The sequence below is a fragment of the Heptranchias perlo genome, chromosome 23, assembly GCF_035084215.1.
Source record: "Heptranchias perlo isolate sHepPer1 chromosome 23, sHepPer1.hap1, whole genome shotgun sequence".
In the NCBI taxonomy this organism is placed as follows: Eukaryota; Metazoa; Chordata; class Chondrichthyes; order Hexanchiformes; family Hexanchidae; genus Heptranchias; species Heptranchias perlo.
In genome coordinates, this window is record NC_090347.1 from 43,751,991 (window position 1) to 43,770,112 (window position 18,122).

At 43.2% G+C, this 18,122-nt stretch overlaps 2 protein-coding genes across 3 annotated transcripts in view; one reads left to right on the forward strand and one right to left on the reverse strand.

Moving 5' to 3' along the window:
• Positions 1-8,262, forward strand: part of LOC137341328 (unconventional myosin-XVB-like) — a 372,666-nt gene extending 364,404 nt beyond the window's left edge. The window contains exons 66-67 of the mRNA XM_068004452.1: positions 44-184; positions 5,306-8,262. Of these exons, the coding sequence (XP_067860553.1) occupies positions 44-184; positions 5,306-5,371 (207 nt within the window). The 3' untranslated portion in view covers positions 5,372-8,262. The remainder of the gene's footprint in view (positions 1-43; positions 185-5,305) is intronic.
• Positions 8,263-10,201: 1,939 nt separating this feature from the next.
• The window catches only part of recql5 (RecQ helicase-like 5), a 112,842-nt gene continuing 104,921 nt past the window's right edge, over positions 10,202-18,122 (reverse strand). For both annotated transcript variants that reach the window (XM_068004386.1, XM_068004387.1), the window contains 4 exons: positions 14,076-14,190; positions 13,751-13,996; positions 13,469-13,541; positions 10,202-10,596 (listed from right to left, as the gene is read on the reverse strand). In XM_068004386.1, coding sequence (XP_067860487.1) covers positions 10,502-10,596; positions 13,469-13,541; positions 13,751-13,996; positions 14,076-14,190 — 529 coding nt within the window. In that variant the 3' untranslated portion in view covers positions 10,202-10,501. The remainder of the gene's footprint in view (positions 10,597-13,468; positions 13,542-13,750; positions 13,997-14,075; positions 14,191-18,122) is intronic.

Sequence of the window (18,122 nt, forward strand, 5' to 3'; positions counted from 1 at the left end):
TGGCTGCCTTGTTCTCATCTGTATAGTCTATAATCTCTTGCAGAGAGAGTTCCTGGTAGTCCCTCTGAAGGAGATCCAGACGATGCGCTCCAAGCGTCCATCCAGTGGATCAAAACTCCCAACGATGGAAGTTCATTTTGGCTCTCCAGTGAAACCACAGAAAATCTCCTTTGAACTGAAAGAGGTAAGAGTAAGGGCACAGATCAAAGCTCAGTGTAAAATACCACAGCTTAAGCAGTAGATGGCACAGTGAGTTAGTCACTGGCTTTTCATCTCTGGTTGCTGGATTCAAATCCAGCTCAGACTGAGGGGATGTCTTCTGGCTGTAAGGGTGCTATGTGAGGTATGTTTGGGCAGCTTGAATCCAGTTTTTAATTGGTATGCAGCATAAAACTACTCCTAACTTAGCATTGTCTGCTAATCTCGCTCAGAAAGGCCACAGGGTGAATGGCAAATGGAAAAGTGTCATACTGGTACAGGAGGAGATTCTCTTTTGAGTTTGTGACTGAGGATCACTAACAGAGTAAAGGGAGTTTTGGGAATATGTAGAGGGAAGCTTTACTTTACATCTAAACATGCTTGATACTAACACGGGATGCCTGAAATGGATACTTTTCCATTACCCATCCCTCACCTTGATGAGCACAAGAAAAAGTTTAAAAGGTTAAATATCAAGATGTTTATCAGTCACAGATCTGTCAGCACACCCTGCGGAATCATGCCAACGAATCTCAGAAAATTTGGGCAGTGAGGCCGACCACAGCCTCACCACCCTCCCCGCACCCCTGCTAGGGCTGTCACGCCTGCTCCTTTTCCTCTTACCGCTGCCGGGGGGAAAGGTCTGGGGTCCTGCTTTCTGACACACTTACTGCCATTTCCCATGGTCGCCATGTAGAAGGTGGCGGTAGATCCCGGGAAGGCTGTATAGTGACCTCCCCTCCCTCCAGGTGGCCCCAGAAACTTACCTGATGAAAGCCTCGGTCTCAGCCAAAGCCTTCAGTGAGAGTGCACAGACTCATGGAATCCTCACAAACAGCAGACAGAGGACACCTCCAAGCCATGCATCAGTCTGGGCTGAATTTGAACCCAGAATCTAGAGATGAAAGGGCAGTGCCTAACACACTGCACCATCCGTACCCCTAAATAATAGCATGTTTTATCACTCACTTTGATTGAGGAAACTGAAATAATGCAGAAGGCACACATTGTTTATCACAGGCGAGCAACTCTGTAAATGAGAAAACTGGAGCAGAATCAACTAAACATAACTTCAGTTCCACTCACACATCAAGGATGCCATATAGTTCCTCCAATGCACAGTTCTTAACTGCCTGGTGTGGTACTCAGCCATACTGATCAGGAAGGTGCCAGGTTCAATCCACAGTCTGATGTTAAGACAGTACGCTAGCCTCAGCATTGGTAAGGATGTGTAAATCGATCAGGGTTCCCACATGTGATCATTATCCAGTGATCACTGCTGGAAAGTGTACAAGTGAATGTCAGATAAGGGCAGGTTTTTGGGCTGGACTGTAATGCTCTCCACAGTCAAATAACCTGCTGACCCTCAAGCCTGGATTTTCCTACACTATGCTGCCCCAAATTGGAAAACTAAGGAAAGTTGGGCAGCACGGCCTATAGCTGCATTCCGCTCCAACCTCTATTTTCATAAGAACATAAGAAATAGGAGCAGGAGTAGGCCATACGGCCCCTCGAGCCTGCTGCGCCATTCAATAAGATCATGGCTGATCTTCAACCTCAACTGCACTTTCCCACCCGATCCCCATATCCCTTGATTCCCCTAGAGTCCAAAAAACTATCTATCTCAGCCCTGAATATATTCAACGACTCAGCATCCACAGCCCTCTGGGGTAGAATCATAGATTCTTAGAAATTTACGGCATAGGAGACCATTTGGCCCATCGTGTCTGTGCCAGCCGAAAAAGAGCTATCCGGCCTAATCCCACTTTCCAACTTTTGGTCCATAGTCTTGTAGGTTACAGCACTTCAAGTGCACATCCGAGCATCCAAATGCGATGAGGGTTTCTGCCTATACCACCCTTTTGGGCAGTGAGTTCCAGACCCCTGCCACCCTCTGGGTGAAAAAAATATTCCTAAGCTCCCGTCTAATCCTTCTACCAATCACTTTAAATCCATGCCTCCAGATTATTGACCCCCTCTGCTGAGGGTAATAGGTCCTTCCTGTTCACTCTATCTAGCCCCCTCATAATTTTATACACCTCAATTAAACCTCCCCTCAGCCTCCTCTGTTCCAAAGAAAATACAACCTATCCAATCTTTCCTTATAGCTAAAATTCTCCAGTCCTGGCAACATCCTCGTAAATCTCCTCTGTATCCTCTCTAGTGCAATCACACTTTCCTGTAATGTGGTGACCAGAACTGTAAACTGTACTCTCGCTGTGGCCTAATCGGTGTTTCCTACAGTTCAAGCATAACCTCCCTGCTCTTATATTCTATGCTTCGGCTAATAAAGGTAAGTATCCCTTATGCCTTCTTAACCACCTTATCTACGTGCCCTACTACCTTCAGGGATCTGTGGACATGCACTCCAAGGTCCCTCTGTTCCTCTACACCTCTCAGTATCCTCCCATTCGTTGTGTATTCCCTTGCCTTGTTTGCCCTCCCCAAATGCATTACCTCACACTTCTCCGGATTGAATTCCATTTGCCACTTTTCCGCCCATCTGACCAGTCCATTGATATCTTCCTGCTGTCTACAGCTTTCTTCCTCACTATCAACCACACAGCCAATTTTTGTATCATCTGCAAACTTCTTAATCATGCCCCCTACATTTAAGTCTAAATCATTGATATCTACCTCAAAAAACAAGGGACCTAGTACTGACCCCTCGGAAACTCACTGGAAACTGCCTTCCAGTCACAAAAACACCCGTCAACCATTACCCTTTGCTTCCTGCCACTGAGCCAATTTTGGATCCAACTTGCTACTTTCTCTTGGATTCCATGAGCTTTTACTTTTCTGATCAGTCTGCCATGTGGTACTTTGTCAAAAGCCTTTCTAAAATCGATATAGACTACATCAAACACGCTACCCTCATCGACCCTTCTCGTTACCTCCTCAAAAAATTCAATCAAGTTAGTCAGACACGACCTTCCCTTAACAAATCTATGCTGACTGTCCTTGATTAATCTGTGCCCTTCTAAATGACGATTAATACTGTTCCTCAGAATTACTTCCAATAATTTGTCCACCACCAAGGTTAGGCTGACTGGCCTGTAATTACTCAGTTTATCCCTTTTTAAACAACGGTACAACGTTAGCAATCCTCCAGTCCTCTGGCACCACACCTTTGGCCAGAGAAGATTGAAAAATGATGGTCAGAGCCTCCGCTATTTCCTTCCTTGCTTCTCTTAACAGCCTGGGATATATTTCTTCCGGGCATGGTGATTTATCTACTTTCAAAGATGCTAATTCCCTTCATACTTGCTCCCTCACTGTGTTTATCCCATCCAATATTTCACACTCCTCCTCAACTACAATCTCTGCATTGTCCTCCTCTTTTGTGAAGACAGACACAAAGTATTCATTAAGAACCATTCCCACATCTTCCGCCTCCACACACAGGATACCTTTTTGGTCTCCAACAGGCCCTGCTCTTTCCTTAGTTATCCTCTTGCTTCCAAGATTCACAACCCTCTGAGTGAAGAAATTCCTCCTCATCTCAGTCTTAAATGGCCGACCCGTTACCCTGAGACTATGCCCCCTAGTTCTCGACTCTCCAGCCAAGGGAAACATCTTAACAGCATCTACCCTGTCAAGCCCCCTCAGAATCTTGTATGTTTCAATGAAATCACCTCTCATTCTTCTAAACTCCAGAGTATAGGCCCATTCTACTCAATCTCTCCTCGTAGGACAACCCTCTCGTTCCAGGAATCAATGTAGTGAACCTTCTTTAGATAAGGGCACCAAAACTGTACACAGTACTCCAGGTGAATTCTCATCAAAACCCTGTGCAATTGTAGTAAGACTTCCATACTCTTGTACTCCAACCCCCTTGCAATAAAGGCCAACATGCCATTTGCCTTCCTAATTGCTTGCTGTACCTGCATGCTAACTTTTTGTGTTTCTTGTACAAGGACACCCAAATCTCTCTGAACATTTAATAGTTTCTCACCATTTAAAAAATATTCTGTTTTCCTATTCTTTCTACCAAAGTGTATAACCTTACATTTCCGCACATTATACTCCATCTGCCACCTTCTTGCTCACTCACTTAATCTGTCTATATCTCTTGCAGACTCTTTTGTGTCCTCCTCACAGCGTACTTTCCCACTTTGCTTTGTATCGTTAGCAAACTTTGATACGTTACACTCAGTCCCCTCATCTAAGTCATTAATGTAGATTGTAAAAAGCTGAGGCCCAAGCACTGATCCTTGCGGCACCCACTAATTTCAGCATGCCAACCTGAAAATGACCCATTTATTCCTACCCTGTTTTCTGTCTGTTAACCAATCCTCTATCCATGCTAACATATTACCTCCAACCCCTTGAGGCGTTATCTTGTGTAACAACCTTTTATGTGGCACCTTATCGAATTTCCCTCCCTAGCCCAGGCTGGGAAGGCTACCAGCCACCCCTTCCTTGCCCCCGCAGATTTAAATCACAAAGGGGAGGGGAGGCATGGCAATCTACCCAATTTCCCTTCTTGCTGGCATTAATGCTACCAACGACAGGGACTGCATTGAAAGGGGTGATGCCACAGTGGTCCCTGGGGTAGCCCCCATGCCTTCTACTTGGGTGATTGGAGAGTCTAGTAGTATCCTGCTTTCCTTCCATTATAGCCCCAAAACCTCACCAGTTGAAGGCCTCTGACCAGTCTGAGGCTTTCAGTACAAAATTTGATAAAATCTTTGGCATGCATCTGTCCCTTTAATTATATTTCCTGCCTCTTCTGGTGTTGCAATGGGTGTCCTGCTTCAGCACTGCAGTATCTTCCCCCTCAGCAGCCTCTGGCTCCCCTTTGGTGGCTGAGGTCCTGCTAGGAGCCCTCCCTGCAAATTTAACATGGCCCAAAGAGGAATCTGGGCTAGAGTCACTGCGGCGGTTGGATAGAAATCACTTCTTGACCTTTCTGGGGTGAATTCAAGATAATCCAGCCCCCAACTGCCAAGGCTCTTACATGAAGAATTGTCACTTGGATGAAGTACTGGAGAGCGCCCCACATCTGTGGAGCCATACTACTGATAGAGTCAGCACCTTCAGACGGCGGAGGTGAGGGGTTATAGTAGGAACCAAAATTTTGACAGGTGACATTATGTTTCCCCAGGCCAAGGAAATCTGCCACACGATCGCAATAATTCTGGATGAGATTTCACAGCAGTCCTCCTCGTGACACAAAGGACACAAGATCCGACCACGGCAGAACCTCTAATGTAACTGCGAAATGAATCAATGCTTTCATCAAACACAAGCACTCCACGGGCAGAGGAGGGAGAATGTCAGTGGACATTCTCGGTCATGAGCAGGCTGAGGCCCTCGCCGTCTTCTACGAGAATCGACCACCGGTACTGAACTGGGGACAGCGTCTGTGACTGTACCCTTCCTTCGATTGTATAATAAGAGATAATAAAAGGGGAGTGGCCACAGCATTGCCCTAGCTGTGAGGTGTTGTTTAAAACGCTCCTTAAAACCTACCTCTTTGACCAAGCTTTTGGTTACCTGTCCTAATACCTCCTTATGTGGCTCGGTGTCAGATTTTGTTTGATAACGCTCCTGTGAAGCGCCTTGGGACGTTTTACTATGTTAATGTAAGTATTTGTTGTTGTTGTATTTGCTACTGGAGGCTTTGGGTAACGGAAAGGCCGTGCGGTAAAATCCTATAACTCACACCCACGGTAGTCAGTTGTGCTGAGGAGGCACAACAGAGACTTATATTAAAAAAAACCTAAAGTTATTTAAAATAAGACAAATGGCTGCAACTTACAACGGCCTCTCGATGTTGCCAAGCGACCGTACCGAGGTCCACTCGCGCTGACTCCTCCGCTTTAACCGCCATTCCCGCCCGATATCTGCGCGTGCGCATTGCTATGGTTCCCGCATCGTGCGCAGGCGCGCTGATGTCGTGTGCCAAGCGCTGTAGGCGGGAAGCTTAAATGTGAAGCGAACGGACTGAAAATCGGCATGTGGCCTCGTGGTAGAGCACGGGATCCCAAGGGCCGGCATCAACCCAAATGTGAGGGCCGAAAGGCGAAACTTTCTGTCATTGTTTGTCAGGTATTTTCAGTACCGTGGCTTGGGCCTGTCAGTAAGGTACGTTCGCACAAGGAACCCAGAGGCAACGAATGGCCGCCATCAGATAATTCTCTCATCAACTTGTTAACTATTCGAGAATGCAGCCTGGGAGCCAAGCCATGTCAGTGGCCCTACTCAAGGGATGGCAGTCAAGCCATGTGCTACAGATCGATCTGAAGTAAAGAGCGAGCATGATTTTTTTTCTGATTGGAAAGTAACACAAACATACGTATCAATAAAATGTGTATTTATATAGTGCCTTTAATATAGTAGGTGAATTACATGGGGGGTAGAAATAGCTAAAGGAGTAAAGCAACAGGTGCTGAGCCACGTTGAAAGCATAAGCAGAGGTGACCAAAAGCTTGGTTAAAAAATAGGTTTTGTGAAGGTTTATAAAAGTGGAGAGTCGAAGGAGTTTGGGCAGGATATTCCAGAGAGTAGGGCCGAGATGGCTGAAGACTTTGACGTCAGTGGTGGGACGAAGAGGACATGCACAAAAGACCAGGGTCAGAAGACCAAATAGTGCAGGGAGGGGATGTAAAGCTGGAGAAGTTACATAGATAATGTTGGCACGACGCTATGGGTAGAATCTGAAGGAGACCAAGGATTTTAAATTAATGTTTTGGGGGGCAGGGAGCCAGTGTCAGCCTGCGCTCAGAGGTAGTATGCTTTGTGCTACTGTTCAATCAAAAATAAAATCACATACATTCTACATTTCAGGTCGATCTGTACCACAGGGTTTGATTGCCATCCTTTGAGTAGTGGCACTGGCATAGCTTGGCTCCCACGCTGTATTCTGTAACTAATTAGGCAGGCCCTGACACAACTGCATCAGTCCATTGTAATGAATATACCTATTACTCTTTTGATCAATTAATAAATAGTAGATGTGTGAGATGCAACCAATCATCCATTTGGCTATCTGCTGCTCAAAATCACATTTGTTACTGGTTATTTTTTTACACACCAAAATACCAGCCTGCTAAACACATTATCATAGGTCCTGGTTCTTCTTATGAATCTGACCAAGCCACAGAATGTCAGTTGCTTGTGAAATGGAGAAGGCAACTTTTTCTGATAGTTCTTAGAATTCATACACTATAGCAATATTTCCCCATATGGCCACAAACTCCTGCAGGTGTGAAGAGAATATTCACCTCATACTTGTTGGAAGGCTTGAAGTGACCTGGATACATGGGAGCATACCTGGCATGCCTTGGCTATTGTTCAAAAATGAGAGGGACACTCTAGGGCATGATGCCAGTAAAATCCAGGTGGTGCTTTGAAAAGGCTGCAGCTGAGCTGGGCCTGGTAGTAACTTGCTTGGTTCATTGAGCTGGTGGAGGGGAGGTCATGGAACCTTAAAATGAGTCTTGCTTTCCATAACCATCCCTGACTTGGTAACTGTGTTTTGCTGTTTTTTTGTTAAAATATTCCACCATTTCTTTCACCAACTCCAAAAATATCTTTCCCATCCAAAGCTAGTTCTAATTGATGCTGCTGAAGCTAAAATTATGTTAAATGCATCCATCCCACTCTATGGAGTAATATACTAAAAGCCATGGGTCATGATGCTGAGTCCAGGGTATGGAATGCTGTTCAGGTGCAATAGCTGACTTTGGAAAATGCATCAATCTATTTTAGTAATTACCTGTGGTTGTGTAGCCCTTTGGTGGGGAAATCCTGCCCCATGGGCCTGAGGTATACCACCCTAACCTGAATATTTTCTTGCTGATAAATTCACTAATCCATTTGTTTTATTCTTGCTTGGGAGGGTTGAGATGAAGCTTCTGGACAGGTAGGATTTCCTATGCTAGGAAAGCAGATCCATTGAATCTGTGACTGGTGTGTTATACAGAGTCTGCAAAATCTTGGTGGATGCTAAGTGCTCAGTCTATTTTTAGGTTTACATGATTTGTGTATGATGTGGAGATGCCGGTGATGGACTGGGGTGTACAAATAATGTTTTCAAATAAAACTGTTGGACTATAACCTGGTGTTGTAAGATTGCTTACATATGATTTGTGTAGTCAGCCCAGACCTGTGTGACTGTAAACCAAGTGGATGCAGCTACAAGAAATCTGCTGAAAATGCTCACTGATGCCCACGAGATCCAGGTCCAGGACCTTTGGAGCCACACATATTGAGGCCCTGGTCAACTCTTGTGTAAAACACCTTTATGTTTGGAGTTTTGATCTAATAATTTGACTTTGGTCAATTTGTCACCATCCTCCTGCTCCCCACTTAGGGGAGTCCTATTCCCAATCTCATGTAGGTGGATGAGTATATTCTAAAGTGGGCCAATGGTTTTCACTGGCTGTGGGTATAGTCTACACTGCTATGGATGGAAATATTGTGGTTATTGTTTCAAAATGAACCATTGTTTTAGCCTGCTTTCTGTGCTCAGTTTCCTCAAAGTATTTGGAGAGAGAAGGAGCACCCAGTGGAAATGCAATGGACAGAAACCATACTTAGAAAAGTAAAGGAATGCTGGGAGTACAAAACTGGCCTTCCCTCAGGAGAACATGTACATTTTTGAATAAGCCTGTTGGAAAATAGTCCAAAGGATACCCAATGTTGATGAGCACAGCAGTTGCCTTAGCAGTACTGTCCTGAGGAGTGTCAGGGCCTCTTATCAACTGATGTGTTATACAAGGGTCTGCTGAGTCTTTGACAAGGCACAGTAGCATGTTTGGACAAATATTTTATACAATAATGAGCATCAACAATTGTGAATGTCTATTGAATTTTACACAGTATTTAAAGCACATGGTTGATCTTAGTGCAGACATGCTGACCCAAGTATGGAACCACTTGTTTTGATGCAGGCGTGTATTGCGTGGGTCACCGCCGAAGGGTGTGCTGTATAATGACAGCCCAATTGGGCATATTGTGTGTAAAATTCTATTCTGTGCCTTAGCCCCTCTATTCTAATGTTCTTGTTTGTTTTTGCCTGCTTTCTGTGCTCATATGATTGATTGCTGGTCGATATATAGGATGTACAGTGAGGATTGACTGCTGGTGTTAAATCCTGAAGTTTTCCTTTTTTGTATGTTTGTGATAAAAAGGACAAGCCTGATAAGTTTACGCTGTCTGACTAATCTGACCTACTTCTGTAGAGAGGCTAGAGTCCTTGTTCCAAACTTTTGGCGATGAGAGGTCTGATACGAGCAAAGAACCTACAGCTGGGGAAAGAGGAACTGGCCCGCTATGATGCAGCTTCTGGGTCTTTATAGAATGTGGCATCACCTCTCGAATATCAAGATGACATTTTCATTTGTGTACTGATCAGTTTCTCCAGACCCACCAATCTAGGCTATACTGTTAGTGTATGAAGGATGTGGAATGAAGAAGAATGAACCTGTCAAAAAGTTGTTCTTGTTTCAAAGGGAACTATTGCTTCAACCCAAACCTGGTCAAGTCCTGGGGAAATAATTTAGGAGAAAGAATGTCCTCAGCTTGCTGGTTTTGCTTAAATTTTATGAGCATTTCATGATAAACCTTATCATTAATAATGTACCACTGAAAGGAGGAACTGCTACCAAGCTCTGAAGTCCATGGGTCTTCCCTGATATGTTGATATCTGGTAATCCACAGGAGGTTCCTGTCCAGAGGATAGGTAATACCACAATTTGGGAAACAGCCGTAGCTGGTCGTGTATGAAGTAAATTCGATCTGTGGTGATTTACTAGTATGAGGTAAAGTATGCATTCACACAGCCCAGCTTCATACCACCCATGAGGTGCTGTCCTTTGGCTGAGACATTAAACTAAGGCCCTATCTGCCATTCACATAGGCATAAAAGATCCCATTTAAAAGAGAAGGGAGTTTGTATTCTTGAAGGATGAAATCAAGCCTTCTTCATCTGAACCCAACTTGTGATCTTACTCAGGGTAAGAGCAGCATCACTCAATAAATCTAGACAACAGAGTTGTTTAGAAAAACTTTATTTTGGTAAAGCCTGTCCCATTCCCTCACTACTTAAAACAGAACAATAATAATCCTATAAATTAAATTAATCCATGCTCACCAGGCATGGAGTATTTTACAAAGAGTTTGCATAGAGAAGGCAGTTAAATGGCTTTTTTCCAATCACAGAGATCAGCTCTGATCTATGTTGTCATACCTGAGAATAAGTGGCTCTATAGCACTGAAGCATGTATCCAACATTCAAACTGAATATAAACAGAAAGTACATAGCTCCTAAATAGTGCCAAGTACAAAAAAATGGCTATGATGAGTTCAGGCTTCTCCAATCATCCTCACTCTCACACCTCCTGCAGCTTTTAAAGAAGCCATGGATTAGTCGCTGGGCTTCTTCTTTTACTGAAAAAGATCAAGATGAAACGAGTTTAAAACACTACTCAAAAATGCAGTTGCCTGGGGGACATTGTAGAAGAAATAAGAGAAATCTAGATATTCAACATCTGTTCATAAGTAAATGATTAAATGTGTAATTTTTCACCTCAGCTCTCCCTGGGACTGAGTTGCAGTTGACTGTTCCATTTTTCCCATTCACCCCCAAACTTATCACAGAACCTAATTTGGATTCCCCTGGTAGAAAATCAGAGTCACAAACCTGAGTGACAGTAGGAATGTGAGCCAGAGTGAGAGCTGCCGAGTACGGCAGGGTCAGAAAGTGAGTGATCCAGACAATCAGTGGGAAAGAGACAGGAGTGAGACACAGTCAGAGCCACAAGGATAAGACAGAGACACAGAGACAGGAAGACTGACAGCTAGAAACAATCTAAGAGAGCATGATGGACAGCAATAGAAAGACACAAACCTACTAAATCAAACCCCAGTAAATATATATTCTATCACTCTAACCGAGTAAATGATCAAATACTATAAACTAGTAAATATGTGGCATATTACTTAATGTAAATTGTTCAACCAATACAGTCACCATACACTAGAAAGATATTTTAGAGTAGAGATGTCAATACAAGTCTCAAGTATTTAATTGTGGGTTCAGGTTCCTCAAAAATAAACTTGCAGGCCATGGTCAAAAACCTTCCTCTCCAGTGGCATCAGTCAAGCATTTTAAAATTACTGACATAATTGATAGGGTTTGAGTAGACCCAAACAACTCTGGAGCTCCTTCCCCAAATCTTCCCGCCTTGCTTCATCCCTCCTTACCTTCAAAAACCTCCTCAAAATCCCTGACTATGTTTTTGGCCATCTCCTCTCATTTCCTTCCTGCTTGGATCTGACTGTGAAATGTCTTTTTGCTATGGTAAAGACATTAAAATAATGTAAGTTGCGTTATAACACGCCTCTGCCGCTTATCTGCTCCCTCCCTTTGGGGTTGAGTGGGTATGACAGGGCTGTAATTAAAACTGACTTTAGTTTCTCTCAAACACTAATTCTATCAGTGCCTCACAATTCACTCAGTCCTAACTGCAAAATAAACATTCTTCAAACGTGGCAATAGAAACAACTCCAGAATCAAAATGAGGCAAAGCCAGGGAACAGAAGTTTGGGATATCACTACTGTAGATACTAAGGAGTGCATCAATATTGCTAAACATTAAAAGCAACCACAGAATAGAATATCAAAGAGGAGGAAATGAGGGGATAGGATAGTACTGCATATCAGGGAATGGCAAAATAGTTTTACATAACAAGGAATGGTATAATACTACAACAAATTTGCAACATACAGTATAGGATACCTCTATCTACCAGAGGACAGGCATACCAATATATGCCTGGGACTGTGCATAACCACATAATGGTAAACAGAAACCAGGATTGGCTGAGTGCTGGGGATTTCTACTCTAGAAATGCGTCAACTTCAAGGAGATTTGATTGAGGTACTTATAATAATGAAAGTGGATTGACTATTCAACATAGAAAGTCTAGGGAAGACTAGGGGATACAAGTATAAGTCTCGTACTCACAGAACTAGATGGCAGGCTGTACTTGTTTTCGCAGAGAATCGTTGACCTCTGGAACAAGTTGGCGGCACGTACAGTGAGTGTGGACTCAAAAGGAGCTGGATGAGTTCCTGAGGGTGGTTAACACATCTGCCTATAGAAAGTAGGTGGGTCATTGGGGGTGACTGTGGTCTCCTGCAGCTTGTTTGATCGCCATTGGGGGGAAAGTTAGAGAGGAATTTCCCAGAATTCTTTCCTAAATTGGCCGAAGATTTTGTGTCTCTCCCAAGACATTTCGTGGATGTGTGGGTGGGAAGGGGAGATGGGAATGATGGGGTGAAGAAGTTACACCATGCCAAGACAGGATCAACAGGTCAACTGGTCTTTACCAGTCCTGTTTCTTACGTTTTAAACTTTATAAATCAGAGGGGACTCTGGTAGTTAGGTGTGTTATAATTAGCCTGAGTGCACCTGTGCTAGGAAGAACAAAAGAATCAGCATGGGTTCCTGTTCTTGACCTTTAGTCAATGATCCCTGCTTGAAGTGCAGGTGGTGGGCGAAGGCAGGATTGGGTTTGGCTATGATGCCCCCTATACCATATGTGAATAGGGAACAAACTAGCAGACAATTACAGGAATATAACCGGCTAAATGCATACATTAGTGAAAGCTAAACTTGCATATGCTTAAGAGTTTTAACATGACAAAATAGTATGGTTAATTTAAGAATCAACATCTTCGATTAAATCAAAGAACCTGCTGACACATGAAGAGTGGATGTCTGGGAAAGGTACTGGGTATCCATAGAGTCACGCACAAGCAAGAGCTAGGATCTTCGGAAGAGGAAGGCAGAAAAATATATCAGAAGGGACTTGATGCAATGCTTTTAAAGATTGTTGGGATTGTCTGCATCTGTAAATCACAAGATAGATGAAGAAAGGCATTTGGTCTCTACTAGCTCATCTGTCCAGAATAAAAACTGTAGCTCCCCCCATCACAGCATCCACCTGGCTCTGATTCCAGAGTTTTCGCCTCCACTTCCCTATCCAGAAGTCCATCGACATGTTGATCATTCTTTAAAGAACGTCCTGACATCAGTTTGAACTTATGCCCTCTTGTCAAACGGTCACAGCTTAACTCAAATACCTTACACACACCCCTCCCAAACATTATTCTGATCATGCTGGGCGTTGTTTTATCTGGAGAGAAGCTTACTGTGCACTCCAAGAGCAGGATTGCTCTCGTATCTTAGAGTGATGGTGTACCCCATCGCCCAGGACACAACAGACCACAATCGAAGGTGGAGGCTTCTCTTACCGTTTTTCTTCACTAATTTCTCTTCAACAGCCAGTAAATGAGAAAGGTGTCGAGCAAAGGCTTTAAATAACTCCTGTGGGAATGCAAACACATGAACCATTTAAGATTGACTGAAATGAGGACTTATCTGTCAAATCACCAATCAAATATACAATTGACTAAAGGTGAACAAATCAATAGCGTATCCGCTACAAGCAATGCCACAGGAGATCTGCTAGTCACAAATTAAGAACTAGGGGCCTGGGATGTCCTATTCTGATTGCACCAGCAGCTGAATTTTACCTTAGAAGCAAACCTTCCCTCCTTGTAAAAAGGGGTCAGGCACTTGACAACGATGTCTGCTGTCTGTTTCAGTTGTCCTCCCTTCGACGCAGGTGGAGGCACCTTGGCGCTTTCCTCTTTACATAACTGAAATAAGGGGTCAAAGGTCACCTTCTTCTTGATCTGAGTGCCCTTAATATCAGGTGTGCACAAGATGGAGGAATTGATGCTGGTTCGCTGTCGTTTCAGGTCCAGTGCCCGTGATCCCTGAAAGAATATAGGTGATAAATCAAGGCACGTAAACACACAAGTCAGAGTGAGAGTAACAAACACTTAGGTGACTCACCTCGTCTGTTGCCAATCTCCTCTCACCAGCAGATTGGACAGCTTCCCACACTTGGCTGCATGCATCATCCAGCATTTTCCCACCAGCAACTTTCCCTATGTTCCTGAGTCTGTCACTGGGTAAAATAACAATACACATCAAGGACAATATCATGGGTCATGCACAATAGCAACATTCAAACCAGTCACAGTCCTTCCCTGTATGTATTCAATCTCCCAGTGTTCTGTACTTTTCTGGTATAAAAACAGAAGTAGACCAGTCAGCCCTTCGAACCTGTTCCTCAACTCATTTTACCCGCCTTTGCTCCATATCCTTTGATACCCTTACCCATCTATCAAAATCTATCGATCTCTGTCTTGGAATTCATAGACTTTTCGGGGAAGAGTGTTCTAGATTTCCGCTACCCTTTGTGTGAAGAAGTGCTTCCTGATTTCACCCCTAAATGGCCTAGCTCTAATTTTATTATGCTCCCTTGTTCCCCCACCAGAGCAAATAGTTTGTATTAATCCTATCAAATCCCTTTACTATTTTAAAGATCCTCAATTAGATCAACCCTCAACTGTCCAAACTCAAAAGAATAAAAGCTAAATTTATTCAACCTTTCCTCATAATTTATCCCTTCAAGCTCTGGTATAGTTCTGGTGAATCTGCGCTGTGTCCCTTTCGAAGCCAAAATAAGTTTCCTTAGGTTCGAAACTGAACGCAGTGCTCCAGATGCCTTGTGCCTCCGGGCATCATGCTCCCCGGTCTTTCAAACATACATGGATTTTAAACATACATTTTCCTGGTAGTTGCTATGTTGTGGGAATAGTCTTGGGAATGCTGTAAACATGCACAGTAGATTTTGCAAGCTTACACTGTGTTTGTGAGTATCGTGGTAGTGACCCAATGCACATGGTTGTGAAAATATAACATACTGAAGGGCTCCACAGTATTAGTTGTGGTTCAGGGAACCACTGAGCAATGAAGAAAAGAGATAGACTGCACTTTTCTCAAACCTACTCTGGCACCGGGCATTTTTCAAGAAGCAATGTAAGCTTTGGGAATGAAGCCCACCTAGTACCAGATAACACTGGTATTTCCTCTTTTACTTTCAACAGAGAGGAGGAAATAAAATTGGAGAAAGTGCTGACTTCTGCTGGGGTACAGTTCCATAGGTGCCGATTGCCTTTCGATACCTCAAATGGCCATTCTTCATGTCTGAGCCTAGACTGCGATGTTTGGCAATCTACTTAATCATGGAATGCATCACATACAAGTTTGATCCGGTCCTCATCCACATATGTACTTTCCATGAGGGGAGCTGGGTAGCATAAGAAGTGGGAACCATAGAAGTTTATAGCATGGAAAGAGGCTATTCAGCCCACTTTGTCTGTGCTGGCTCTCTGCTAGAGTAATCCAAACAATCTCACTGCTCCGTTATCTTCCCATAGCTATAATCTTTCTCTGCTTCAAATATCTATCCACTTTACCCCTAAAAGATGCAATGGTCTGTGTGGCAGATATTCCATGCTCCCAACTTGCTGCGTAAAGAAATATCTCCTAACTCCTCTCTTCACTGTCTTAGTAGCAGTTTTAAATTGACCCCTCATCACTGACCTCAGCCAGATGAAGTAACTAATCCTTATTAAAACCCTTCATAGTTTTAAAAACCTTTATTAAATCTTCTCAAAGCCTTTCTGCTCCGCTGAAAATAGTCCTTTTATTTCAAGTCTCCCCTCATTGCTATATTTTCCCATCCCTGGTGCATCCTGGTGAATCTATGTTGTACGCTCTCTTTTATCCTAATGTCCTTTTCATTATGGGCACACAGTACTCTAACTGGCCTAACAAATATTTTGTTCAAATTTATCGTTACTTCTTCACTCTTGTACTCTATGCCCCATTTATAAAACCCAAAATGCTGTTGGCTTTTTTTATGGCTTTAACTACCTACACGAGCATGTTCATTGAATTTATGTAATTTAAACCCCATGGTCATCCACACCCTTCATTGCCTTTCCATTGAGTGCATACTCCCATTCCTTATTTTTCCTCTCAAAATCACATATACACATTAAAATGCATCCGCCACCTGCCTGCCCATTTTACTATTCTGCCTGTGTTCCTGAAGTCTTTTACAGTCCTGCTCACTGTTTGCCAAACCTCCTACTTTTGCTTTGTCAGCAAAGTTTGAAATGTGTTTCCTATACCGAAGTCCAACTGAAAACAAAAGTAGACCAAGCACTGATCCTTGGGGCACACCACTTCCAATCCTTCTCCAATCTAAGGAATACCCTTTTATCCTAACTCTTAGTTAACAGACAGGAAACAAACTTTCTATCGAAGCTCCGACATATCCTTATTCCATACGCGTGAATTTTTATAAAGGCCTTGAGACACCTTATCGAACTCCTTCTGAAAATCTATATACAGTACATCTGTTGCATTCCCTTTATCTATCCAATTGGTCATTTCTTCAAAAAAAAACTTACATTTGTAAAATACAATTTGCCTTTGACTGTCTAAGAACATAACAAATAGGAGCAGGAGTAGGCCATACGGCCCCTCAAAGTCTGGTCCGCCATTCAATCAGATCATGGCTGATCTTCAACCTCAACTCCACTTTCCTGCCCGATCCCCATATCCCTTGATTCCCTTAGAGTCCAGAAATCTATCTCGGCCTTGAATATACTCAACGACTTAGCATCCACAGCCCTCTGGGGTAGAGAATTCCAAAGATTCACAACCCTCAGAGCGAAGAAATTCCTCCTCATCTCAGTCTTAAATGGCCGACCCCTTATCCTGAGACTATGCCCGAGTTCTAGACTCTCCAGCCAGGGGAAACAACCTCTCAGCATCTACCCTGTCAAGCCCCCTCAAAATCTTATATGTTTCAATGAGATTACCTCTCATTCTTCTAAACACTAGAGAGTATAGGCCCATTCTACTCAACCTCTCCTCATAGGACAACCCTCTCATCCCAGCAATTAATCTAGTGAACCTTCGTTGCACCGCCTCTAAGGTAAGTATATCCTTCCTTAGATGAGGAGACCAAAATGGTACACAGTATTCCAGATGAGGCCTCACCAAAGCCCTGTACAACTGTAGTAAGACTTCCTTACTCTTGTACTCCAACCCCCTTGCAATAAAGGCCAACGCGCCATTTGCTTTCCTAATTGTTTGTTGTATCTGCATGCTAACTTTTTGTGTTTCTTGTACAAGGACACTCAAGTCTCTCTGAACACCAATATTTAATAGTTTCTCACCATTTAAAAAATATTCTGTTTTTCTATTCTTCCTACCAAAGTGAATAACCTCACATTTTCCCACATTATACTCCATATGCCATTTTCTTGCCCACTCACTTAACCTGTCTATATCCCTTTGCAGACTCTGTGTCCTCCTCACAGCATACTTTCCCACCTAGCTTTGTATCATCAGCAAACTTGAATACATTACACTCGGTCCCTTCATCTAAGTCATTAATATAGATTGTAAATAGCTGAGGCCCAAGCACAGATCCTTGCGGCACCCCACTAATTACAACCTGCCAACCTGAAAATGACCTGTTTATCCCTACACTCTGTTTTCTGTCTGTTAACCAATCCTCTATCAATGATGTTACCCCCAACCCAATGAGCCCTTAGCTTGCATAACAACCTTTTATGTGGCACTTTATCAAATGCCTTTTGAAAATCTAAATATACTACATCCACTGGTTCTCCTTTATCTACCCTGGTAGCTATATCCTCAAAAAACTAATTTGTCAAACATGATTTCCCTTTCATAAAACCATGTTGACTCTGTCTAATCATATTATGATATTCTAAGTGCCCTGTTACCACTTCCTTCATAATGGATTCCAGCATTTTCACAATGACTGATGTCAGGCTAACTAGCCTGTAGTTCCCAATTTTCTCTCTCCCTCCTTTCTTGAATAGCAGGGTTACGTTTGCTACCTTCCAATCCACTGGGACCATTCTGGAATCTAGGGAATTTTGGAAGATCATAACCAATGCATCCACTATCTCTGCAGCCACCACTTTTAGAACCCACAGATGTAGG